Below are 26,270 nucleotides of genomic sequence, written 5' to 3'. Positions count from 1 at the left end.
CGACTTGTTTCAACAAAATTTGTAGGATAAAATCATTAATTTAACAGACAATATTAAATACACATATATGATGAGGGAAATGGAATTTTTTTGTTAGAAATAGAAAATTGGATATGTATATTAATGATTAATTAATGTTACTACACATATACTAATCATTACATATATGAAAAGTATCATTCCAATAGAGTATTATGATCTATCCATATACTAATCAAACTAATCACCATCAAGCGAACAATAGTAGTCTAGTGGATATTTTGTGAGATATTGTATATATCATTTAGCAAACAAAAATATGTATGAAAAATATACGGTCTCTCTCAAGTAATGATTCTATTATACAGTAGAATCTCTATAAATTAATACTCTATAAATTAATTAAAAAATTCGATTCCGAGTTAGACCGATTCAAAATATGATATAAATCGATAAAATAATAAGATAATATATATTTTTTAGAAATTTTATGTAAATATATAGCCCCATTAAAATCATAAATTAATAATTTTATATAATAAAGTTTACATAAGTACAAATAAAACGTTTTATTATTTGTTTTATATTTATAATTAATGCAGTTCATCTCTATTTTTCTTAACATTTCAATATATTTTGATAATATTTAGTGAAATTATATCTAAAATGTATTTAAATTCTATGAAACATATTTCGTATACACCTAACAGTATAACAAAAACAAGATAAAAGTTGAAATTTCTAAAACTTGATTAATATACATACGATAAAAATTAACTATTTTCTTATTTTATAAAAAAAAAACTAAAAATAGAGAAATCTACAAAATAATTTTTTTTGTAAGTTAATAACTCTTTAAATTAATGAAATTTCATAGTTCCAACATTATTAATAACTCACATATACGTCGACAGACGATCTTGACAGAATTTACCTACAATACAAAAAGTCTATACATTATATATCTTGATATATATATTAACCCGAATGATAAACGCATAATTTAAAAATGTATGATTCTCGATTCTACTGCCTAATAATGCTTATACGCAGGGGCGGAGGCAGAGAGGGGAGTGTGGGGTCAGGTGACCCACACTAAAATTGGAGAAAAAAAATTTTGGTGTATTTTCTTGAAAATTATTGTAAAAAAAAGTATATTTCTGTAATAATAATATATACATATTAAATTTATATATTATGACTCCAGTCAAAAATATTTCTGGCTCTGCCACTGTTTATACAGTTATACGTGTTGACAAATCTTGAAGGCGGCTTACAGTTTACAAAGTTGTGAGTTTTATGACTGGAACTAAAAACAAAACGAGACAAAGGGAACATATGATTAATCATGAAAACAATTTAAAAGCAATGAACAGATCAAGAAGACACGAACATAACCAAACAAAACCAAATTTAAAACCAAAACCAAATCAAAGCTGTATATAAACCGAACCGCATACTTCAATTTTACAGCTCAGCTCATACATTGAAACTAAAAAACAAATCATTAGAAGATCCCCTTTTCCCTTAATTTTGGAGGAAAATCATGCATGGATTAGAACAAAAAGTTTGTTGATCTTTCGATTTGTGATCATGGCCTACTTACAATCTTATGGCTTCTCAGATATTGAGTTGTGGAGCATTACGTTTGGGAACCACAAATTAAATGGTATAAATCGTTGATGTTTAGAAAATAATGGTTGATAGACCATGGAAAAAGTTGTCTGAGTCATCAGCAGGAAAGAGTGAAAATCAAGATGCCTTTACTTCTGTTTGTGATTTTTTTTTTGATACTGTGGGATCGTCAACCGACTAATCCCACGAGACCCGCAATAGCCATGTATTCTTACCATTTAAAGCAGTTCGGGTGGCTAGTTGGGATGGAACCAGGTTTCACCCTTTATCGTGAATTTAGCATTTAATGTTTCACATATAACTTGCAGAAACAATAAAAAAACAACCGGGTTTTCTTATGTTTGCATACAGAAAAAAACTCGCAGTCAAAACGTTTACGACTATCTTTCTAATCAGTATTTCTTTTGTAACCTAAAGTTCAAATTTTGTAGGACGAATGGAAAATTAACATACTAATTTGTTGATTCAAACTTGATACAAATAAACTAGCTATTCCTCTCGAAAACCAACGGTCAACAATACACGCTGCTTAAGGAAAACTCATTCACCCAGACTCATGTTCAAAATATTCAGAATAAATAGACAAGAACCCGATATCACATATAGAAAAAAAAGAAAAGAAATAAGAATCCTAAGAGAGTGATTGATTTAAAAACGGATATATATACATCACTATAGCCACAAATCTTGAGTCGATGCTTGACGCGATCCCCGCAGGCCGCCATATGCTTCCGTCTTCTTAGCAAAGAAAAGAACTAAATCATATTATTTATATACTGTTTCTTTATTTTCTTAATATTAAGTTTAATGTTTCGATCTTCCGAGTCTAGAAGGTGGCAATGTGATCAAACGTCCCTTAAGAACCTTAAAAGAGATCATAACCTTGAGAGATTCCCAATTGAGCTAAATTAGTCTCTCTCTTGATCGAGTTCTATCAGAACATGGAGATGAGTGATTGAAAGACAACTTCATCACAAGGGATAGTAAGACCCATGTCGTGCTCGAACCCAAACTCTTCCTCAGCTAGTTGGAGGAGTGACTGAAACTCAGGATGAGCTAGCCATGAGATTGGCACCACGTAGCGACTCCGGTGTTGACCAACGTAGACCGGGAAGTGACCTTTTGGCACGTCGTTACCTTGGTTCTTCTTTCCAAGAATTGAGTATCTCTTTAATATTTTCTTTAGAGATGCTGCTTGACACGCTGACACTTTGTTCGACTTCTTTGTCACCATGATTTGAGCTCACTGAAACCTAATTTGGCTAGAGAGAGAGAGAGAGAGAGAGAGAGAGAGAGAGAGTTTGGTACGTTTGAAGAAAGGGTGTGGATGTGAAGGTGGTAGAGAGAATGGAGGGGTATATAAGGGCGCAATGAGAGAGAAATTGGAAGAGTTTATTAGCAGCAACTTTATCGTGTATAAACCGTAGGAGTTTCTTAAAGAAAAATAATAATATTTAAGTTTTATAACACTATGATTTTAAAAAAAATAACCAAACCATTTAGTAAATGCATTTGAGGTTTTCACCAGGTTTTCAACGTTCTGAAATGAAAACCATGTTCTCTTCTGTTTCATCCTTTCATATTATTTTATTTGTTTAAATCGTGAGATAGTCTCTTGATAGTTGAGTGTTCTAACCCTTGTTCGGAAACTCGCTAGGCGCTACGCGTGCGGCACACTAGGGCCTAGCGATTTATTAGAAAATCGGAAAAAAAATCGGGGAGTACGCGGTGAGGAATTTTTATACTTTTATATGTATAATACCTTATTTATATGTATAATACAAAATATTCTTGGTACTGAAATTATATATTTGTAAATACATACCAATTTTTTTCACAACAATACAATTATATTATTTACAATTCAAATCTAGTACTACAAAATATAAAAACAAATCACTTATAGGAGAAAAAAAGTTGTTGGAACACTTCCATAATGAAAATAATGGGGTCAAATACTAACAATAAATACTTTATAGGGATCAATATGCAAATTTACATGAAACAATTGTCACGTGTTACCTAGCTACTGACACCACACGCTTCAACAATAACTTTATGACCAGAGTTACCTTCTTCTTCTTCTTCTGTATTTTTTAGTGATTTTATTTTGACTGAATCTTGTTCTTATGTTAAATACACATAAACCGAATCACGGGCAAAGAAAAAAGCTTTTGTTTCAGGCCAGTCCTCTCACCAAAAATGCTTTGTCAGCGTCCGTTAACTATCAATGAAACGAAGATTCACTGTTGAATAACCGATTTCTAACCAAGCAATTTTGTCCATTACGCGGCCGAATTTTATAAATCTACACAGTCCACGCTCGTTACTCGGCTCACCGCGTAATGCAACCGAAGTGGCCCATTTCGCCACGGTGCCTAACCGAATCACGTGTAATCGGCCGATTAAACGTCTCCACGGCCGATTTTTAGAACAAGGGTTCTAACTTAAGAAGAAAAGTATTCTATATACATAATTATCTTTTAAAATAATTTTTCTAGGTTTGTTGACAAAAAAAAAAGATTTTTTAATTAGGTTTACCTTTGACTTTTTAGTAGATTTGTGGCTAGGTTATATGAATTATGTACATAATGACAACTAATTCATGCAGAAAACTCTACCTTGATGATCAATAATATTAATGCAAATCACAAACCGTCAACCTACAAAAAATCGCATAAATATAAATATATAAGAATAAATGATTATCAATCACTGAAAATCTAACTACTTACAAGGTTAGTTATTCTTGACAAGCACATTCTGGATGACACATATAAACCTAATAGTCCGAGATTAATATAGCATCAATAGAGAATTGAACTCAGAACTAGTTCTCTATAAACTTCCTACAAAGAAAAGCATAATTAAAAATGTTTTCATTTTGTAATGGTATTTTGAAAGCAAATATCACGCGGTATGTAGGAAATAAGAGCAAATTTAGAGACAAGTCCATAATGGAAATAGGGGAAAAAAAACAAATATATGTATATATATATATATATATATATATATGTGTATATATATAATGTGAAAGAATTCATACAAAATAAAATTGAAACTCTTGTAGGGACCTGATATAGCATTTCCCTACATTGTCTCCCTTTTGTGTCTTTATCTAGACATAACTCTACAAAACAATACAAGTATTGCCCGTTTTCTCTTCCCCTTCATATACACTCTTCATCAGATTTGTCTCTACTGAAACTTCCAATTTCATTACAACTACTATATATACATATAAATCAAAGAACATATTATATATTCGTTTTGTCACAACTGCAGATTGAAAACGAATAAATTACAGCGATATCACATGACTTTTTTACAACTAGAATTATCAACACTTAATTTACAGAAAAATGATTTTATCAAAAAAAAAAAAAAAAATTTACAGAAAAATGATTGTAGTTCGGTGGTTCTATATTTTTCTTGGTTTAAATTGAGAACAAATTTTGTTTGAGGGTATAGCATGGTTTATATGACAGTTATCCCGGGTGACGATCTGAATTGTAATCTGAAATGTCGGTCATCCCAAATTTTAGTCCCATTCGGAAAACCACCTTATATTGTTTTATGATTTATGGTAGGTTTGGTTAAAATCCGGCTTGGTTCAGTAGTTTTTGTTAGTTAGGTTTTCTTGAATGCTATAAAACGTTTTTAATAATAGATTCACATTTTATGTATATAATAAATAAGCGTATGAAAAATATAAAGATATAGCTAAGAAATATAATAAATATCCCCCATGTGAAAGTTTGAAAATGAAAACAAATACTTGGGATGGAGTCTAATTTTTTGTTTGTTTAATTGATAGTATCAAATCCATGTAAGTTCCACGTACTTCTTTTCCTTTTCTGTGCAGCATTTTTTTTCCAGCTTTCTCTGTTCATTTAAATGTGATGAATCAATCAGTATCATCAAACATTTTTCATCTTTGGCTTTGTGAATATTCCAGTCTAGTTAATTGCAAACTTTCCGTGGTAGTAACCCCAGTATCGTGTATAAATTAAAAAGTGATTGAAAAGGACTCATATATTGGCAGCATCTACACTATTTTGTCATCAGTGACTTAAAAAAATCAGGTGAACTTTCTAAAAAGTTATTTGTTTGCATCTGTAGAACATTTATTTTAGAGAAGCACAAGCTAAGCTTGTCGTAGAAACATCAACTAGAACATCTAAATGCGTGATAAGTAACCAAGACAACTTCTGTAACATCTGATCTGAGGGTACGTATGACCATATGATTAATTAAGAAGTAGCCAATATTTTTTTTCTGTTTATTCAAACGGACACAATACCTTCAATCAAAATATCCTAACATTTGGGTTTAGGATTTAAAAATATGAACTCTTTAAACATGTTAGTTCAAATTTTGAAATATAGCATATATATGTGGTGTTCAAAAAAAAAGCATATATGTGTATATATATGTACATGCGGTACATCTCCTCATTCGACAAATAAATATACTATTGTATGGAAAATCAGATGAACAAATGAAAAAACTTGGAGAAATGTGAAATAAGTCTGATTAATCATTGATCGGTTCAAATATTACAACGGAAGACGTTATTTTATATACATTATTTAGTTTCTTCAAATTTGCTTTCAATTTTCAAGTTTTTTAAAAACGATTTGATTTGTTTTGTTTCAAAGATTTTGTAAGATATTTCAAGAAAGTTACAAAAAAAGATATTTCAAGAAACAACGACAAATAGAAATAAATATGAAAGACGATCTTTCTGTCGACAAATTGGAAAATAGGTTTACGAGTTTGGCTTCAACTGAAACATTAAACAGGGGAGAGATAAAATTGAATTTGTATCTTATATGAAAAACGTTAAAAGTGACACTATTTGTGAAAAGAGAATAGAGAAGTAAAGTAAAAACTAAACCCCAAATGTAGAAGATGTGATTTTGTCGTATTTATAGAATTTAACCTATCAAGAAAGAAAGAAAGAAAACAAAAATAAGAGTGTGTGTAGGGACAAAGGAGCAGGAGACAGTGAGAGAATTAGTCAGGTGGAATAATGGGACAACACTTAGCTGTCCTGAATTGGCGTGCCTGAATTGGCGTGTCTGTTGTGGTTATAACTTATATGTATACATGATCCCTCACGTTCTTCCTTACGCCACGTCCGATTCATCAACCCACTTTTCTACTCTTGACTTAACCAACACAAATTACCTATATGGATAAATTTAGATACGTGTTAACGGCAATGAACATATCTATTATTTGTTGTTGAATGAGTCTTATAGTTGGGTTCAGTGCCCAGACAGTAGAAGACATCAACGTGGATATATATCTGGAGCCTCACTAACCACACAGTTTGATTGTATGAGACTAATTTGATTGTATATATGTATTTAGGTTGCATGACAAATTAATGTGGTTTAAACGTGATATTCTAAACGACGATTTTCTTAAATAGTTATTTTTAAGTTTTTGTCACAAAAATAATTTTTGGGAAAGAAAAGACCAAAATAGCATGTTTGTCTTAAACTTTTTAAAATTTATTTTTTATTTTTAAAATTTTGAAATTCTATCCCAAAACTCCACCCTTTAACTCTAAACACTAAGTATAAATTAGTTAACCCTAGAGTAAAAATATATTTTTACCTTTTAATAAAATTTATTTTGGTCATTTTCTTCATTGAGTACTATTTTGTGAAAATAAACTAAAAAAGTCAGTGGAAGCTCCCTTAGTCCAATTGTTTAACTAAGAGTTCATTAATGCTTTTACACCAGCAGATCCAGTTTTAGCGATTTATCAAATAATAATGCAGGCTACAGAGAAATGACTTACAAGGGATCTTCAACATGGTGCAAGTAAACTCGGTCAGGCGTGATCTTCGTAAGACGGTTCTGCAATTAGGCGTATATCCTTATAAGGCAGATAGTATTGTCGGTTCTTGGATCGTCTATGTAATATTTCTTATAATTGTAATATCATAATTAATCAGCGTTAAAAAAAAAACAAAAAGTCGAATTTCTCTATTTTAAATACTAAACATAAATGTAAAATATCTGAAAAGTTGAATTTTGTTATCTTAAACTGAATTGAGATTATATGCTTTGAAAACTGATTACTCATATTTTTATACCTTCGACAGTTACATGTATAGAACAAATATAATACAGACAAACCTTTAGAGAATATTACAAAAGAGTTGATTTTGTAAGGTAGGTATGATATGAGGTGCGTAGTTACAAGGCTAAGTTAGTCACCGCTTCAGGTGATAGAATTTAGATTTTTTCTTTTCCTAAACTTACAGAATTTGAGTTTGAAGTGGTTAGGTTTGTAAATGATTAGCCAATCTTTAATGGTAAAATATATTATGATTCTTTTAACAACATCCCGAATGAAATGCGAATGGAAGAAGATAATTAGTTCTAATGGTTGTCAAAATTAAGGTTCGGTTTCTTGTTCCGCAAGCTATATAGATTTTTATCTACGAAATTTGCTGTCACAGTTTCTGTTTCTTTTGTTTCTAAAAAGTGTCTACCAGGTAACAAAGATAGAAAACTTGTAACAAATGTAAGCGTTTGAGTCAACCCTTCTTCCTTCCATGTCTTTATCTCGCTCATTCTCAATCTGGCATTTCTGTCAACTTATCCTCCATTAGAGACCCGAAACCGAGGCTTTAATAGCGTCATGGGTCTCTGTTTCTCTTCACCTAAGACCACCGGACATGGAACCAATCACCCGAACCCTAATCCGCCAAGAGATATACCTAAACCGCAACCTCAGGCGAAGGGGAGAGAGAAGGTTTGTAATAAAAACAAGAAGAAGACGAAGAACAACAAAATCCAATGGAGGCACGTAGGAGGGAACCCGTTTGGTAAGCGCATCGATTTTGGATACGCGAGGGATTTCGATAATAGATACACCATCGGGAAATTGCTAGGACACGGCCAGTTTGGTTTTACTTACGCTGCCACCGACAACAACAACGGTGATCGTGTCGCGGTCAAGAGAATAGACAAGGCCAAGGTAAAAATATTTTTGGATTCACATATCTATTTGGAAACCTAAAAGTCCAAACTTAAATTATTTGATGCTTAGCGTCCAAGTACGCTCTATTTTCAAGATTTTTTAATTAAATTTCTTGGAGCCAATATGGTTTGTGTAATTTGGTGGCAGATGACTCAACCGATTGAAATCGAAGATGTGAAGCGAGAGGTTAAGATACTACAAGCTTTAGGTGGGCATGAGAATGTGGTTAGGTTTCACAATGTGTTTGAAGACAAAAGCTATGTGTATATAGTGATGGAGTAAGACACAAGTTATTCTCTCTCTTTAATCATCATTTTCTTTCTTGTGTTACAAGAATCTGAAACCAACCCATGGATTTTTAGGTTATGTGAAGGTGGTGAATTGCTAGATCGAATATTATCAAAGTACGAGTAATAATAGTTAAGAAGAATGCTTAGACTTTCGGTAGATTATTATCAAGTTAATTTATGTGTATTACCAGGAAAGATAGCCGTTACACCGAGAAAGATGCAGCGGTTGTGGTGAGACAAATGTTGAAAGTTGCAGCTGAGTGTCATTTACGCGGTCTGGTTCACCGTGATATGAAGCCAGAGGTAGGTATGGTTTGATCTGATGCCTCAAAGTTGTAGATTCATGGTAAAAGAATCTTCCTCATCTAACAAGAGTTTTGTCCTTCCACAGAACTTTCTGTTCAAATCGACAGGAGAAGATTCTTCTCTTAAGGCTACAGATTTCGGTTTGTCAGATTTCATAAAACCAGGTAAGTGTTTCAACTCTTTGTCTCTTCTCAAAATGATGATATGTTATGGAGACGGGCTTTATGAAAAATATGGCAGGAATGAAGTTCAAGGACATAGTAGGAAGTGCGTATTACGTTGCACCTGAAGTGTTGAAACGTAGGTCAGGACCTGAATCAGATGTCTGGAGTATAGGTGTCATCACTTACATTCTTCTCTGCGGAAGAAGACCCTTCTGGGATAAGACACAAAACGGGATATTCAGTGAGGTGTAGTAGTCACTAACCAATCTATGATACGTATGTTCATGGAGGTGTTTATACTTGACTTGAAAACAACAGGTCATGAGAAAGAAACCTGACTTCGAAACAACCCCGTGGCCAACCATAAGCGATGGAGCCAAAGATTTCGTGAAGAAGTTGTTAGTAAAGGAGCCGAGAGCACGGTTAACAGCAGCTCAAGCACTATGTATGTGATTCTTCATAGCCATTAATGTTTTTGGTTATATTTACTGATCTTGTGGTTGTGGTTTTGCAGCACACTCATGGGTGAGAGAAGGAGGCGAGGCTTCGGAGATTCCAATAGACATATCTGTTCTTGAAAACATGCGTCAGTTTGTGAAGTTCAGCCGCCTTAAGCAGATTGCTCTGAAGGTAATCAAGAAGACACAACAGAGATTGTGTTTCATATTCATATGAGTTTTTACTTTAACTGAGGCGTGTTTTTAAAAGGCTCTAGCGACGACAATCGATGAGGATGAGCTGGATGATCTCAGAGACCAGTTTGATGCCATTGACATTGACAAGAACGGTTCCATTAGCCTTGAGGAGATGAGGCAGGTAAGAAAGAAAACAAAACTTGCATCGCAAGTCAACGATTCAAGTGCACAACTGCATAAATTCATTGATCATTTTTTCACAGGCTCTTGCGAAAGATCTTCCTTGGAAGCTTAAGGATGCAAGAGTAGCTGAGATTCTTCAAGCAGTAAGTTAATGGTCACTCACCGCCTCCACTTTTTTTTTGTATTATTCAAACATCCATCTGTCTTTGCAGATAGATAGCAACACTGATGGGTTGGTGGACTTCACTGAGTTTGTGGTTGCTACTTTGCATGTGAACCAACTAGAGGAGCATGACTCTGCCAAGTGGGAGCAGAGGTCAAGAGCAGCATTTGAAAAGTTTGACGTAGACAGAGATGGGTTTATAACACCAGAGGAACTAAGATTGGTCAGTCTCATACTTCTTATATTCCCCTCAATTTTTCATTATTGTTTTATTAATTTTTTGCTCTTGTAGCAAACGGGTTTGAAAGGCTCCATAGAACCACTTCTTGAAGAGGCTGACGTCGATGAAGATGGGAGGATCAGCATCCATGAGTTTCGCAGACTCTTGAGATCTGCAAGCCTCAAGCCAAGAACTGTCAAAAGCCCTCCTGGTTACCAGCTTTCTAGAAAGATGTAAATTACTTAACACTTACAAACAAATAGAAACATGAATATTTTATTGCCTCTCATATACAGAAAACATTGTTTATAGTAGTCACCATCTGTTTTTCTTTTTCTTTTTCTATCAAATCAAGAAAATTGTATATAGGCTATATGTGATTTGAATATTGGATACTGAAGATCACCCATATGGTCTTAAGGTTTGGGAATGTTACAACATTCTTGGTGTCTTACTATAACATAGTTGCGTTGCAAAGAGACAAGTAAATGGTTTCTATACTAAAAGATTGTAGCTCTCATTCTTGTTTAGGAACTAGGAACCGATCTGAGCAGTTGATTTTGTTATTTTTTTATTTGCTTGTGATTTTAAAATACATGACTACAGTCTACACATAGTTCACAGAATTTTACTTGGCTGGGAATTACAGAGTTTATGACTTGAAAATGTTATTTACAATACACTATCTGAAACAGCTTGAGATGATGAGTAACTATTAGATGAGCTTGCAGTGATTGCCGAGTTTCCTTTCTTCTCTTTACCAGAAACATCCTGCATGGAAGCAACTTATGTCAGTCCCTGAACTATATACAATGTTCACAGCACAGAAAGAGCTTATTAGTCAAAACTACTGAAGAAACCACTCACCTCTTGATCTGAAGAAGAGGCATGGATTTTAAGCTCAAGCTCTAAACCAGCATCATCTTTTTGTTCGGCTGAATATGGCATAAAGGTAGAGCATGGGCTAGGTAAAGGTGCAGGATTTTGAGTGGCATAGAGTGGAAAAGGCAGAGTGGAGACTGGACCCTGAGTTATTGCAACTAGAGGGACAGGATAAGTGTAATGTGGAATCCATGGGACCATGGTTCTGACTTTATGTTGATATTGAGCATTAAGAATATCAATGTCGGATTTAAGAGATGTTTTCTCCTCTCTTAGCTCGCTCTTCTCTTGAATTAGCTGCGTTCAAAACAAAGTGGAAGATGATGAAACCAAGTAGAAACTAACAATAATAAGAGCATTGGAGAAGTTAAAACAATCAGTCATCAGTACCTCACGAGACTCTTGAGAAAGTGTGACATGCTCAGCCTTTAGTCTATCAACTTGAGTCATTAAATCTTTCAGGGTTTGTATTGTGTCAATGAGAATTGAAGCTTTGTCACTCTTAGGCCTATTGGGATCTGCAAGCAAACCATTAGTCTCAGTTTAGGAGAAAAATTTAATAAAATTGGAAAAAATTCTGTTCTTCTTGTTGATATAAATATATACCAAGTGCATTTCCGAGCTCAAGAAACTGTTCATTGAGCTTATCTCTACGGATCCTCTCTCGGTCTGCCTTCTTAAGGGAAGAAACTGGCTCCTTCTTCACTTCCACCATTTTCTCAGGCCTGAAGAAGAAGAAAATTAAAAAACAAATGAAACAACGAAAAAAACTTGAAAGTATACATTTTCAGGCCTCAAAACCTGATTGAAGAAGAAGAAGCTGAGGATTCATCAGATAAGGAGAACTCAGAAGAAGTTTTGAGCTTCTTGGTTTGCTCCATTGCAAAGTAATAAACTCTCTTCCTGAAACTAAAAAGGATATAGAGAGTAGTAATGCGTTAAGATATCAAAAGTAAGTTGGTTTCTTCTTCTTCTTCTTCTTCTTCGTTAGTATATAAAAAACCGCTGTGATAATGCATGGTGGTGGACGCCGACGAGGCATATCAATAACTTGTGCTCCCCACACGCCACCATTTGAAGAGATGTGATCTGCTTAGGTCCAGTAACAGTCTACTAAATTCCACGTGTATAATGCACGATGCAGCTTTAATGGAGTGGCAAAGAATACAGAACCTAAAGCAAAACAGCATACCTCTCTGGTCTCTGCCAAGGACTTAAAATTCTAAAACGGGTTATGATATCAAACATGTTGATGAGATTCATGTGAATGTTTAAATAAACTAATTTAGTAGTCACGAACGAGAGATTTAATCTACTAAGCTCAGGTACACTGTAGAGAGTAGAGACTAAACGATGTCCGTGTGGCGTGTGTAGTTAATGTTATCCATCTCTTGAGTCTTAACCAATGTGCAACGTTCCTGGATTTGGCTTCTTTCCACGTTCCTGTCTCTATCACTTTATCCCTCTTGTCCTCATTTTATACTAATGTATTGATTCTTTTGGTATGATTAGCTTTTAGCTTCGTAAACGCAGTTAAATATTTATATGGTAATATACTAATGTTACAAATTACAAGTTGCAGAAATGTAATTGTAAGGTATGTTATAATTCACATGGGATACGTCTACGCGTAAACGTATGTATGTATAATGTAATTAAGTATTTGTTATATGTTTTTTTAATGGACGATGACGAGAAAGCTAAAAATGCTTATGGAAGGGAATGTGTCACCCACGAATTGGTGGCGTCAATCTTGGACATCACTTGCAATTGTTTTATTCAATTTTTATACAAAGTAAAACTTTATGTTACTTGGCTTTTGAATGTGTCAAAAGTCTCGGATAAATTTTCCTTAGGTGATTTTAAAAAGAAAAATTCCTTATGATAACTATTTTTAAGTTTTTGTCACAAAAATAGTCTCATCAATGAAGAAAATGACCATGATAAATATTATTATAGGGTCAAAATACAAACTTATAGGGTTAACTAATACAAATTTATAGGGTAAAATAGCGCTCATTTATAAGTAGTTATAAGTTTAGATTATAGGGTTACCTAATCTAAAATTAGGGTTTAGAGTTAAAAGATTGAGTTTTGGGGATAATGTTTCAAATTTTAAAAAATAAAAAATAAATATTTAAATTTTCAAAATAAAAAAAAATTGATTTCGGTCATTTTCTCTTTTGGACACTATTTCTGTGACAAAAACTTAAAAATGACTATCTGAGAAAATTGTCTTTTTAAAAAACTAAGATTAAATCAGTATGATACACTAGATTTAGAGAATTATTTATATAAAAACAACTGAATCGACCGGCACGTACTAAACACAGCAATTGTATTTAGATAGAAAGCTATTGCAATTTTTGTTTGTTTGGGTATCCAAGATAAGCAAAATACGTGGTTGGAGAAGAAATGTAGACTATATATGATTACAATAGTTTGCTTAAAAAAGAATCACTCAGTCACAATCATAAACCGAATAATATATGGTCCATTAGTCTCGACGTGATCGACTTGCATATGGACTAATTAAGGAAGAGTCGAATCAAACTGCAACGGGCAAGAGCTCTTTTCATAAGTTGGTCCCGTTTATGACACATATAAACGTAATGGCCTTGACTACGCAACTTAATCTTGTGAAGTTAGTAATTTTAAAACACTATATTGGATAACTTCGTTACTAGGTGTAAATAATTTCTCACTGATGGGTTTACTGAAACTTCCACGTGAAAAAAGCTTGCTCATTCAAAAGTTACCATGCAAATAGGGTAGCTTGTATTGGTAAAAAACAATCAAATTTTCAAAACTTAATCATTCTTGATTTCAGCTCTTTTGAATAATCTCCTCCAAATACACAGAATGGAAATAAAATAACTCAGACGACTTTTCTTCTACGAATATTTAGAATTTTCCTTGATTGAGACAACCAATAATCTCTGTCTAAAAAAATAAATTTGAAAATATTAGTATTTAACTGTATTAAAGAAACAGTTGTCGATATCATTAAAGTTCTGTGAGATAAGAAAACATTTTCTCCACGAATTATATTCGAGATTTATACAAGGAAAAAAAAAAGAAATGTCACATAAATGTTTAATATGTTTGCATGGTGGGAAGCAATCGTAAAATACATAGAGACTTTTATATATCTTCTGAAAAATATATTCCTGTCTTCTCAGTATCCTACAAACAATGAATGCTCGAAACTGCTTTCTTCATACAAGTACCACAATCCACAATAATGAAAATAAGAAGAAGAAAAATATCAAATTTTGAATTTCCATCAAAAATTAAAAAAAAACATCTACATGTAATTAAATTAGATTTTTGTTTTAAAAGTTAAATTAGTTACTGGACTATTTTTGTTTTAAAAGTTAATTTTTAGGTAATTTTTTAATATGACAATTACAGCCACAACACAATTTGCCACTATGAATAAAATCTTGCGTACATTCTTATCTCTACTGCAATAATTCATACAGGATAAGCTTCTTTATCTGACTCAGCAGTCAGCACCACAGGATCCGACCCGATTATACTCTAATTAATCCGACCCGTCTTTTAACATTTTTGTCGTATGTAATTAAAAAATAAAAACTAATAAGGACTTGATCACGCAATTAACGACTAATCGCCTCTCCCCCCTATAAATAAACCACTCAATTACTTCCTCTTCTTCAGTCTCTCTTCCTTTCCCTCTCTCGAACAAGAAGACAACAACTCAAAACGCAGAGAAGATCTCCCGAACGACACCGTTTCATAGCAAAGATGCTTTCTTCCTCTCCAACTTCCTTCACTCATCCATTCCTCTCCACGTCTCCGCCTCTCTCCCCCATATCTCCGCCGTCTCGCTCACCTCGCCTCCCGCCGCCTCTCGTCTCCGCCTCTTGCTCCTACACCTGCACGGAGGATCCGCCGAGGCTGCACCAGATCCCGCGGCGAACGACGCCGGCGACCGCTTCGCTCTACGAGATTCTGGAGGTTCCTCGCGGCGCGACGGGGCAGGATATCAAATCGGCTTACCGGAGATTGGCTAGGATCTGCCACCCCGACGTGGCGGCGGGAACCGATCGGAGCAACTCTTCGGCGGATGAGTTCATGAAGATCCACGCGGCGTACTGTACGCTCTCTGATCCTGAGAAACGCTCTGTGTACGATCGGAGGATGCTCCGGCGGAGCCGTCCGTTGACCGTCAGCACCTCCGGGATGGGCAGTTACGTGGGACGGAACTGGGAAACCGATCAGTGCTGGTAGCGAGTTGACTCGGTGATCGAGTTAGCTCGAGTTAATTCGAATTAATAAAACACGGTTTGTATATAGGAAGCGATAAAGCTCGGTTTAACGATGTAATAGTAGTAAGTGTGCTAACATACGCCAAAAGATAAACGTACGCTTCCTCCCTCCCCGCGAGGGCGATCAGCGCCGTTTGTTTCGTGTTACGAAGGATCTACGTGTGTCTTTTTTTACCTTGTGAATCCTGCAAGTACTTATTAATGAAAACAAAATAAATTCTGTTAGTAATTACTTTGATCATCTAGAGCCTAGAGCTGATCTTTACTTATGGTTCCAATATACCTATTTTCAGTGCATAATGTCTCAAGTAACCAAAAGAAAAACAAATCTAACTGATACGAATATGCTTGGAGCAGTTTCATTTTCTACCAATTGTCAAGGTTCATATTAAGTTTTCGTGTGTTTTGTGTTACTCTATGAACTTGGGTTGGTCTCTGTTCTCTGGATGGAAATCAGGAATCTCGACGATAGGTAGAACACATCAATAAGTCATTATATATTTTGTCCCACAAAGTACCTGGTATTTCAGAACACGTGAACATGGCCAATGAAAGCAGAGTTAGGCCTAAGAGCATTTCCAATGATGCTGTATAATTTCCTCTATGATTCTCAGTAAAATGGAGTAACAACCATTGGATTAAAACCAATTCTATATTAGAGTTATTCTATTTTAGTAGAAATTATAGAGCACTATGGGAGATGGTCTAAGTTGAGAGATTCAGCACTAAAATGATATTTAGAGTCGATAAATGTGGAGGCTAAACTGGTTTTATCGAAAGAATAGTATGTGCATAGATGTGTCTGTCGTCATTATAGTCTAAATACATTATATATATGGTATTTGGGTCCCTCTTTTATCATTTTAAAATCAATATAATGTTTAATATCACTAGAATGATATTGATATCTTCTATTCGGTGTTCTGTGCTGTGTAATATCAATTGAAATCTGAAATCAAAATTGGGAAACGTAGATGAGATATATAATATAGTTTTGTCATAATTATTCGGCTGATATGGTCAAACTGTAATCTCTTGAACTACTATTGCAAGAAGAAGAATAAGATTGAACCCTAGACAATAACACATGCATGGTGAGATGGAACTTGGGTGCACTATAGGGACATGATAAAAGGCAATGCATACTTTAGTTTAGTTGAAAATTATTTGCATGACTTTGTTTAGTAAATACTAATCTTTAGGTTTATTGGGGTCTAGAGGCGACAAAAGTACGGGCCCACGAGATTGTGGAAACTGGAAAAGTAACTCATGTTGCCTCTTTATAAAACATAAAAACCTCATGTTGCCAAGTGGTTAGATCTGCTCCTGCTATAAATTATTGCAGTATTTTGTCTTAATTTGTCGGGACTTAATACATAGTATTGCATACTTGAATGTATTTTAAAATCCATATACTAATATCATTCTAGAAGCTAATGATAGTGTCATTTCTTTCTTTCTCCAAGCATATAAGCCGAATAAAAAAAGAACCCCCAAACTTCTGGCTCTTCTTTCTCTTATGTTTGTTACTGTCTTCTGTTTGATAGTATTTGATTCAGCGTCTTTTATGTATAGATGTTTTCGATGTTTAACTGAAAGACGTGCTCCAGTGTGTTATATGTACAAATAGATTCACTGTGACCACGATGTCTTTGTTTAGGAGGAAAAAAAACATTTTATTGAACTAATATGATCACTTTTTATGATTAAACATAAAACGAAGGAGGAAAAGCCGAGCAGAACACGCTCATTTCTTGAATAAGATATGTTTCAGTTATTAAGTTAGGTCTTACTTTTTATCATTTGGGACAAATATCAAATGTTCGTTTTCCTCGTTATTTGCATGCATATGTATACAAATAACACGAGATAAAATCATTATAGATTCACGTATTTTTTATATTTGTAATACTACTTGATATAAGTGATGAGAACAATATTCTTAACGAAGTGTGGTGAAGTAACATTTGCTTATCATCTCTAAAATTTTACTTTGACAAAAAAAATATCTCTAAGTTTTAGTGGTTTATATGTATGAATCATTTAGCCCTTATTTGGATAGTATATATTATAAATTATTCATTAACTGTTTAAGTTTCATAAATCTCAAATGCAGCCTTAGAATATATATATTCTAGAAAACAAGTTTGGTTCTCTCTCTCAGAATAAAAACAAGTTTGATGGATAAATGAAGTTTTTCTTGTCAATAACTAGAAGCCTATAACTACAGAATGTATGAAGGCATACAAAAAAATTCAACAGGTTATTCTGTAATTATCCTTTTTAGAACCTCAAAAATATAATTATGTAACATGTCCCAGAAATAAATATGGTTGGTAGTAAGTGACATTCGATGTAGCCAGTGAGAGTTGTAGAAAACCCCAGCTAGCCTTAACCAATAAATGCAATGTCTCTCGGGGCCCAATATAACTTATCCAGTCACATCTTTAACAATATAATAAATTTTCACTAAACTTTTCAAAAGCTTTCGTAAATCATTTGAATTTTCTATCATTAAAACTACTAAAATTGGGCAAATCACAATCCAATAATTAAAATCGAATTGCTTTTGTATTCATTCAACATGCCTATGTTTTCTTTGCCACCTTAGAATATGTTATTATTCTGCATTAGAAAATCGGATATGATTCCAGAAAAAAGTATATTAATATATATGACTGACAGAAAAGCCTACGACGACTTGGTAAACTGACAAGAGTAATTTACTCCGACAACGAAAGCCGGCGAAGACCGACGTGTTCTGTAAGAAATACATTAGAAATGACGAAACCGTGTTCCAAAGACCAAACCAAACCAAACCCCCAAAAACAAAAAGCTTTATAATCTTTCTTCATTATCTTTAAAAAATCAAGATCAACACCGTTCCTAATTTACATTGATCCACCACACCAGCTTTGAGTAGCTAATCGATGGATGATCTAGCCAAGCAGATTCTGACACGACCGATTCAACTCGCAGACCAAGTGGTCAAAGCCGGAGACGAAGCCACAATCAACAAGCAAGAATGCGCCGAGATCAAGTCCAAAACCGAGAAGCTCGCCGCTCTCCTCCGCCAAGCAGCGCGTGCGAGCTCCGACCTCTACGAGCGCCCCACGCGCCGTATCATCGACGACACCGAAAACGTTCTCCAGAAGGCATTGACCATGGTCCAGAGATGCCGCGACGACGGCTACATAATGCGCCTCTTCAACATCATCCCCGCCGCGGCATTCCGGAAAATGATCTCTCAGCTGGAAAACTCCGTCGGCGACGTCTCGTGGCTCCTCCGCGTCTCGACTCCCGCCGGTAACGACGACGACGAAGGGGTCGGTTACTTAGGCCTTCCCCCCATAGCAGCCAACGAACCGATCTTGTGTTTGATCTGGGAGCAAATCGCGGTTCTGATGACCGGTTCGCCGGATGATAAAGCCGACGCCGCCGCGTCCTTAGCATCCTTAGCGAAAGACAACCCTAGATACGTGAAACTGATAGTTGAAGAAGGTGGAGTCAACCCTTTGCTGAAGCTTGTGAAAGAAGGAAAAATCGACGGCCAAGAAAACGCGGCGAGGACGATTGGGCTATTGGGCCGAGACCCGGAGAGCGTGGAGCAGATGATACAAGCTGGTGTTTGTTCAGTGCTTGCGAATATTTTAAAAGAAGGTTCCATGAGGGTACAAGCCGTTGTAGCTTGGGCCGTTTCTGAGCTTGTAGACGGTAACCACGCCAAGTGTCAAGAGCTGTTCGCTCAAAATAACGTTATCCGCCTTCTCGTGAGCCATTTAGCGTTTGAGACGGTTCAAGAGCACAGCAAATACATGGTCGTCGCGGGTAGAGCCACGTCGATGCATCACGCCGTCGTGATGGCCAGCAAAACTAGTACTAGTAGTAAAGAGAATCTCCCCGCGCTGCACGAGGAGGAAGATAACGAGATGCATCCATTGCCGAATCAGATGCATAGCATCATCAAGACCACGATGGCGATGAAGTCGGTTAAATCAGTTACCGGCGACGACGAGAAACCGCCGCCGCCGTCGCCGGGGAAGCCGCCGGAGAAGAGCTACAGCGGAATCAGCAAGCCGTTCAGCGCGGCGCATCATCAGTCGCGAAACGCGTCGGTGACGAGGGGGAGGGAGCTCGAGGATCCGGCGACGAAGGCCTACATGAAAGCGATGGCGGCGAGGGCGCTGTGGAAGCTCGCGGTGGGAAACGCGACGATCTGCCGAGTCATCACCGAGTCGCGAGCCTTGCTCTGCTTCGCGGTTCTGCTCAAGCACGGAGACGAGGAGACGAAGTACAACACGGCCATGGCGATAATGGAGATCACCGCCGTGGCGGAGGAAAACGCCGATCTGAGAAGATCCGCGTTCAGACGCACTTCCCCCGCGTGCAAAGCGGTCGTTGACCAGCTGTTCCGCATCGTTGAAAACGCAGACGCGGGATCGGACTTGCTCATCCCCTGCGTTAGGTCAATAGGAAACTTAGCTCGCACGTTCAAGTCCGCGGAGACGCATATGATCGTCCCTCTGGTGAAACTCCTCGACGACGGAGAGCCGGAGCTAGCGGCGGAGGTGGCAGTTGCGCTAGGGAAGTTCACGACGGAGGATAACTTCTTACGGAAGGAGCATTCGAGGACCATCATCGACGCCGGAGGATCGAAGCTTCTCGTGCAGTTAGCGTACTTCGGGGAGAACGGAGCTCAGATTCCGGCGTTGGTTTTGCTGAGCTACGTGGCGATGAACGTGCCTGACAGCGAGCAGCTGGCTAAAGACGAAGTGCTGACGGTGTTGGAGAGGGCGTCGAAGCAAGCGAATGTGATAGAGGAAGAAGACATGGAACATTTGTTGTATGAAGCTAAGAGTAGACTTGAGCTTTATCAGTCTCGAGGAGCCAGAGGCTTTCATGTATGATTGATCGATTCATGATTGAACGAAGAAGCTTCGTTTCTGGATCGCAATAGAAAATATAATTTTTCACATTTTATTCAAATGATATTCTTGTACATGACTGTTTTTGGAAAAGAAAACTACATCCACTACTATCAAAAGTTTTAATATAACACTTTCCAGTATTCAATCTTTTTTTTTTGGCTTGGCATTGAGAAGGCAACATTTTGCATCTGATTAAGAGTTTGTTATTTCACCAAATTTTTTTTGTAAATGTCAACTTACCAGTATTTTTTTTTTCCAACATTATTAGTACTCTTTATATTTTTATATCAAAATAATATATTTTGCAAACATAATTAAACTCTTTTGTCCAATTGTCGACCAAGGTTTTAGGCTCTAACTGAAAAGTATCCATTGATGATAATAGTTTGTAGTAAATCTGTTTTCGACTAAGTTATTCTGTTTTTTAGTCGATCAAGTGAAAATGTTTTTCATCTATTAACCCTAAAAATAAAGAAAGTTGACTAATATGTTACTCATTTTTTTAACAACTTTAATATGTTATTCTCTATTCTAGGAGAAAAATGTTACTCCAATTATCATTTTTTATTAGAAAATTGCACCCAATAACTAACAAAAAAATTTAAATTAAATAAGTAACCAAAACTCAATCATCTCTCTTCCTTTTTCTTTCTATCTCTCTCTAAAAATCTAATTTTAATTTTTTTTTGGTTATTTTACCAATCTTCCCTTTTTATTTCTTCTTTTCCAACTTTTTTATCATTCCATTTTACTCTATTATTTGCCAATCAACCCCTTAGTTATTCTACGAAGAAAAGATGGAATTGGTGGATTCTCATAAAATATGATTTACTGTAAAAGATAATGAACGCAAGTTTACTAGTGTATATTAACTTTGTAAAATATAATAATGAACGCAAGTTTACAGCATGTTGCAAATTGTGAAGTTCTATATATACTATGAATTGTTTTTTGAAGCTGAATTTTATGTTGAACTCTTTGGCAAATCTTTATTTTTTTGTCAACAGAGTTTCATTAATGGGTCAAAGCCCTAAACAGAACGAAGCCCACAATTTAAAACATAAAGGGGCACAAAAGCCCTAACGAAAACAAACAGATTTTGGGCCGTCAGCCCAAAGGAGAAAACCGTTGCAGAAGGAAACCAACAGGTCACCACCACGTGTTCGATCGCTCGGCCATCAATGGACACGCGTCAGGCTGGGAGTCAGCTTGCTTCCGCCGGTACCAGAGAGGAGATTCGACGGATCTCCGCCGTTGGCGGAGACATGATGAAGAAGAATCACTCACTCGGAGCAGTCTTCGGCCAGATCCAAATCGATCACCAGATCGACGTTTCGAGAAGAAAGACAATCGTCTTCAATCAACTCTACAATCTTTGATCTTCCTGTATGAATAGCAGTCATCTTTAATGATGAGAGAAAGCCCGAAGATGAAGCGGTCCTAGCAAAGGGGAGGAAGAAGCCATCAGAGATAATAGAAGAGAGACGATTGAGAGTAGAAGATGCCGGAAACGCCAATCGAACATAACCGGGAAGATCTCGGTGATAAGTCGCTGCCAAACACCATGGGAGTTTGACGCGGAGTCAAAAGCTGGCCGTCTATCACCGGAGGAGAAGGGATAGGCGCCAGAGACAAAAGCCGAAAGTCCACCAAAAGATAAGGTGCGACTTCGGAGGCGATGACCGGTCGAAAAAACTCGAAGCCGGTTGAAAGATGCCAGAATCAAACCGGCGATATGTACAAAAAGCTTCATCAGATCTCTAACTCCGTAAAGGATAAAGGTGAGGGAACGGAGTAGAGAAAGAAGCTTATTGGATGTACTCTTTGGCAAATCTTCAATGTGAATAAACCAAACGATACTATCATCCGTCTACATTTACTTTCGTTTATTACTAACCAATAGAAAATAAAAATAACATCCGTAGATTAGGCCCATATGAGAAACTCCTGAACCATGAACCCAATATACGATCCAACAAGTGACCCAATCTTTTCAAATCATTAAATGATTAACGCGAAACGAAGGGTCAGGATTCAAAAGCTAAGCTGGACGCGTGCAACGGTGCTAAGAGTTGAAAATGAAGTGGCAGAGTTTCCCAAATTCCCCACTCCCGAAGAATCCTCCACTCACATCTGTATAAGACACAGTCAAATTAGGGTTTGATTACATTCAAGACCATTCCGATGGTTTATTAGGTACTTTGTTTTGAAGTGAAAAATAGAAAGATGAATAAAAAATAAAAAATTATTATATATAAAAAGTAAACAACATTTTTAGTTTAAACTCTATTTTGGAATGAAAAATAGAGTGGAGTTAAAGATGTTCTTAAGACATCTCCAATCCTACTCTAAAACCCACTCTAAACTCCATTTTGCAGTAAAATCATCTTCAATACCACTCCAAAATCCATTCCAAATGGAATAATAGATATGATTACTCCAAATATGGAGTAAACCAACTCATTACTCCAAAATGGAGTTGAACTTTTTTATTTATAAAATAGTCCTCTATATTTAAATATTTCTATTTTTAATAAAATATTATTATAAATAAATATATAAATATTATTTCACTATATATATATTATAAAAATTACTGTTAATATTTCTTAATTATATAAATATCCATCTAGTGAACTATTTTATGCAACAAAAAATATATAATATAAAATATAAAAGACCATACATATAAAAAATAAAAGATAAACACCGTATAAAAGATATATAATATAAAATATAAAAGATCATACATACGAAAATAGACTATTTTGCAAATAGTATAAATGAAAGATGATATTACTAATTTTTTAATAACATAAAACATAATATATTAAAAATATTCTATTTTGGAGTAGGAAATGAAGTAATACATTGGAGCAAAACTTTAATTTTAAGTAGAAAATTGATTATTTTGGTGTAGAAAATTGAGTAATACATAGGAGCAATGCTCTTAGTGTTGCTCAACCAACTCTTACCTCCTCTCTATATATACACAAACACGCCGATGGTTTTTCTCAACCCCAATCCCTAATCAATCACTCAAATCTTATAATCCGATGGCGTTAGAGGATCAATCCGCGGCGAGATCCACCGGGAAAGTGAACTGGTTCAACGATTCCAAGGGATACGGTTTCATCACCCCCGACGGCGGCGGAGAAGAGCTTTTCGTTCACCAATCCTCCATCGTCTCCGAAGGTTACAGGAGTCTAGCCATCGACGATTTGGTCGAGTTCGAAATCACTCAGGGAACCGACGGGAAGACCAAAGCTGTTGACGTTACTGCTCCCGGCGGCGCTCCTCTTAAAAAGAAGGAGACTAGCTCCCGCGGTGGCTCCGCTAGGCGAGTCGGCGGCGGCGGAGGGTGTTATAATTGCGGCGAAGCTGGTCATATGGCTAAGGATTGCCGTGACGACGGTGGTGAGCGTGGAGGAGGAGCGTCTTGTTACAGTTGTGGTGAGTCTGGTCACTTGGCTAGGGATTGCGTTCAGAAATCAAGCGGCGGTGAACGTGGAGGAGCCTCCGGTGGTGGCGGGTGCTACACTTGCGGTGAAGCTGGTCATTTTGCTAGGGATTGCGTTCAGAAAGGAAACGGCGGTGAACGTGGAAGCGGCGGCGGCGGTGCTTGTTACACGTGTGGTGGAGTCGGTCACATGGCGAGGGACTGTGCGACGAAGAGACAGTCTGGTACTTGTTACGAGTGTGGTGGTACTGGTCACTTGGCGCGTGATTGTGACCAGAGAGGAAGCGGTGGAGGTGGTGGAAAGTGCTACAAGTGTGGTGAAGGAGGTCATTTTGCAAGGGAATGTTCTGTTGCTTGATTTACTTCCTAATCAACAAAAGGATTAAGATGAATTTGAGTAATGTATAAGTATTTATCTTACTCTTGGTCTTTGTTTTATCTTTTTGCTGAATATGGGAATGCTGAATTTGCCTTGTCCTTCTGTTGTTTTTTGAGTTTTATTACTATTATTGTACAAAAGGGTTATGATCCTTTTTTTTTTTCTGTGATAACTATGCAAGTTTAACTAGATTTGGTTTCTGATATGGATACTGTACTTTTGTTCTTTTTGCTTATGTCACTTTGAGTTTTGTCCTTTTTATTGAGTTGTTACTGGTTTCAGTTTATTGCAGTCTTTTTTTTTTTTTTTTTTTTTTTTTAGTAACTTAATTGAGTTTATTGCAGTCTTTGTACGTTGTACGGGATGCTTGACTATAGAATCAAACCTATGTGTTCGCTTTACACATTAATTTTGACACAAAGATCAAGCCAATCTTTGATTCTTTTACACAAGAGTCGCTGCCATTTAGGATTACGTTGTATTTTTAAATTTTAGATTAATCCAATCTAGCTTTAAGTTTTGCTCACACAGTCGAATTATCATTGGTAAGATAGTACTGTAATACACACACAAAAACCTGACTCGGTTAGACAGCAGCCACGTCAACCCAAAACTCTACAGTAATCAACTGACATTAACAACTATTCATTTGAAGGTTCCAAATAGCCATTTGAGATGTCTCTTGTTAAAGTTTTTGATGAGAGACCTCTTTCTCAAACGTTGATGATGCATTTGGGTAGTTTTCACAAAACGTGAAGAACCATCATCTCACGTACACATGTCAAAAGAAATAGTCAAGTGATCACATATTAGACATCTCGTAGGCTCCAACCGGAATGGATGTTTTTGGAATAAAAACTTCCGGAATGCTTAATTCCTATGCATTCCAAAAATTGTTCATCATTTACAAAAGAAAAATGGAAAGGGTATTCCATTCAATTCCACAACATTCCATATTATTCCAAATAAATTTTTAACTATCATTTGAAAAATCATTTCAAATCAAAAATGTTCATGAACAAATGGAATGCTGATTCCATTCCACAAAATTCCATAAATAATGATTCTTATCATTCTATATATTCCTTTTATTTGTCACCAGTTACACCCTTAGGTTTTTTACTGGGCTTATCTCTGGAATAACCAAAAAAAAAGAGAGAAATTAGATTTTTAGAGAGGGGAATAGAGAGGTAGGAAGAGAAAGGAGGAGAGAGAATATGATTTTAGTTAGATAGTGAATTATGTTTTTTTTTGTGTTATTGAGCCCAATTTCCATTTTTTTATTCTTGTACTTGTGTAGATTTTTTTTTTCTTTTTTTTTGTCTAGATTTTCTTTCTTGTAATTGTTTGTCTTTATTTATACATATTAATTACTTTAAGATCTAGTGGATTGTTTTCCCAAATAATAGGTGACAGTTATATATAATTTTTCATAAAATTAGTATTTAACTCTGTAAATTACCAACAATTGTTAAAACAAAACAACACTAAAAAGTTTTGTCATCATTAGACCTATTAATTATTTAATCTTGTATGATACAAATTAGAGCAAAAAGAAACAAAATTTCCTTCCTTGTTGAGATAAGAACCATAGCCAATTTATACATCTTCATAACTTTCAAATATGTCATTTTAATAGGTTCATTTTTTTAAATGAAAGAAGATAACAATTACAGCATATTATTTTGATAAAATGAAAACATTCATCATAGTCACTGATAATCTGTAATATAATTTTGGATAAA

The 26,270-nt window shown here is 35.7% G+C and overlaps 7 protein-coding genes across 8 annotated transcripts; 5 read left to right on the top strand and 2 right to left on the bottom strand.

The window, feature by feature from the left end:
- Positions 1 to 2,143: 2,143 nt before the first annotated feature.
- Positions 2,144 to 2,930, bottom strand: LOC111207505 (auxin-responsive protein SAUR50-like). The gene has a single exon (XM_022705631.1). It carries the CDS (start codon positions 2,846 to 2,848, stop codon positions 2,549 to 2,551), a length of 300 nt encoding a protein of 99 aa, XP_022561352.1. The 5' UTR covers positions 2,849 to 2,930; the 3' UTR covers positions 2,144 to 2,548.
- A 31-nt stretch (positions 2,931 to 2,961) lies between these two features.
- Positions 2,962 to 11,016, top strand: LOC125590182 (calcium-dependent protein kinase 18-like). Its single transcript, XM_048763401.1, has 4 exons — positions 2,962 to 10,196; positions 10,279 to 10,341; positions 10,411 to 10,584; positions 10,654 to 11,016. Exons 1-4 carry the CDS (start codon positions 10,188 to 10,190, stop codon positions 10,816 to 10,818), a joined length of 411 nt encoding a protein of 136 aa, XP_048619358.1. The 5' UTR covers positions 2,962 to 10,187; the 3' UTR covers positions 10,819 to 11,016.
- Positions 8,279 to 10,055, top strand: LOC111207398 (calcium-dependent protein kinase 18-like). The gene is made up of 7 exons (XM_048764375.1): positions 8,279 to 8,617; positions 8,768 to 8,898; positions 9,102 to 9,213; positions 9,302 to 9,380; positions 9,457 to 9,626; positions 9,699 to 9,825; positions 9,895 to 10,055. The coding sequence occupies exons 1-7, from the start codon at positions 8,279 to 8,281 to the stop codon at positions 10,053 to 10,055; spliced, it is 1,119 nt and encodes a 372-aa protein (XP_048620332.1).
- Positions 11,017 to 11,128: 112 nt separating the features above from the next.
- Positions 11,129 to 12,834, bottom strand: LOC111208251 (transcription factor bHLH11). 2 transcript variants are annotated; one of them, XM_048763400.1, is made up of 6 exons: positions 12,656 to 12,793; positions 12,265 to 12,552; positions 12,070 to 12,188; positions 11,854 to 11,981; positions 11,449 to 11,760; positions 11,129 to 11,352 (listed from the first exon to the last, which is right to left on the bottom strand). In XM_048763400.1, exons 2-6 carry the CDS (start codon positions 12,342 to 12,344, stop codon positions 11,254 to 11,256), a joined length of 738 nt encoding a protein of 245 aa, XP_048619357.1. In that variant the 5' UTR covers positions 12,345 to 12,552; positions 12,656 to 12,793; the 3' UTR covers positions 11,129 to 11,253. The 2 variants fall into 2 exon arrangements, with proteins under 2 accessions (XP_048619357.1, XP_022562912.1); XM_022707191.2 differs by having other exon boundaries at positions 12,265 to 12,834.
- Positions 12,835 to 15,143: 2,309 nt separating this feature from the next.
- LOC111208203 (chaperone protein dnaJ 11, chloroplastic) lies at positions 15,144 to 15,987 on the top strand. The gene has a single exon (XM_022707065.2). It carries the CDS (start codon positions 15,235 to 15,237, stop codon positions 15,718 to 15,720), a length of 486 nt encoding a protein of 161 aa, XP_022562786.2. The 5' UTR covers positions 15,144 to 15,234; the 3' UTR covers positions 15,721 to 15,987.
- A 2,402-nt stretch (positions 15,988 to 18,389) lies between these two features.
- Positions 18,390 to 20,826, top strand: LOC106451574. The gene has a single exon (XM_013893525.3). The coding sequence runs from the start codon at positions 18,689 to 18,691 to the stop codon at positions 20,663 to 20,665; it is 1,977 nt and encodes a 658-aa protein (XP_013748979.3). The 5' UTR covers positions 18,390 to 18,688; the 3' UTR covers positions 20,666 to 20,826.
- A 2,791-nt stretch (positions 20,827 to 23,617) lies between these two features.
- On the top strand, positions 23,618 to 24,730 carry LOC111207752 (cold shock protein 1). The gene has a single exon (XM_022706085.2). The coding sequence runs from the start codon at positions 23,743 to 23,745 to the stop codon at positions 24,502 to 24,504; it is 762 nt and encodes a 253-aa protein (XP_022561806.1). The 5' UTR covers positions 23,618 to 23,742; the 3' UTR covers positions 24,505 to 24,730.
- The last annotated feature ends 1,540 nt before the right edge of the window (positions 24,731 to 26,270 follow it).

Source organism: Brassica napus, chromosome C7 (genome assembly GCF_020379485.1).
Source record: "Brassica napus cultivar Da-Ae chromosome C7, Da-Ae, whole genome shotgun sequence".
In the NCBI taxonomy this organism is placed as follows: Eukaryota; Viridiplantae; Streptophyta; class Magnoliopsida; order Brassicales; family Brassicaceae; genus Brassica; species Brassica napus.
This window is presented reverse-complemented; position numbering and strand designations above follow the sequence as displayed.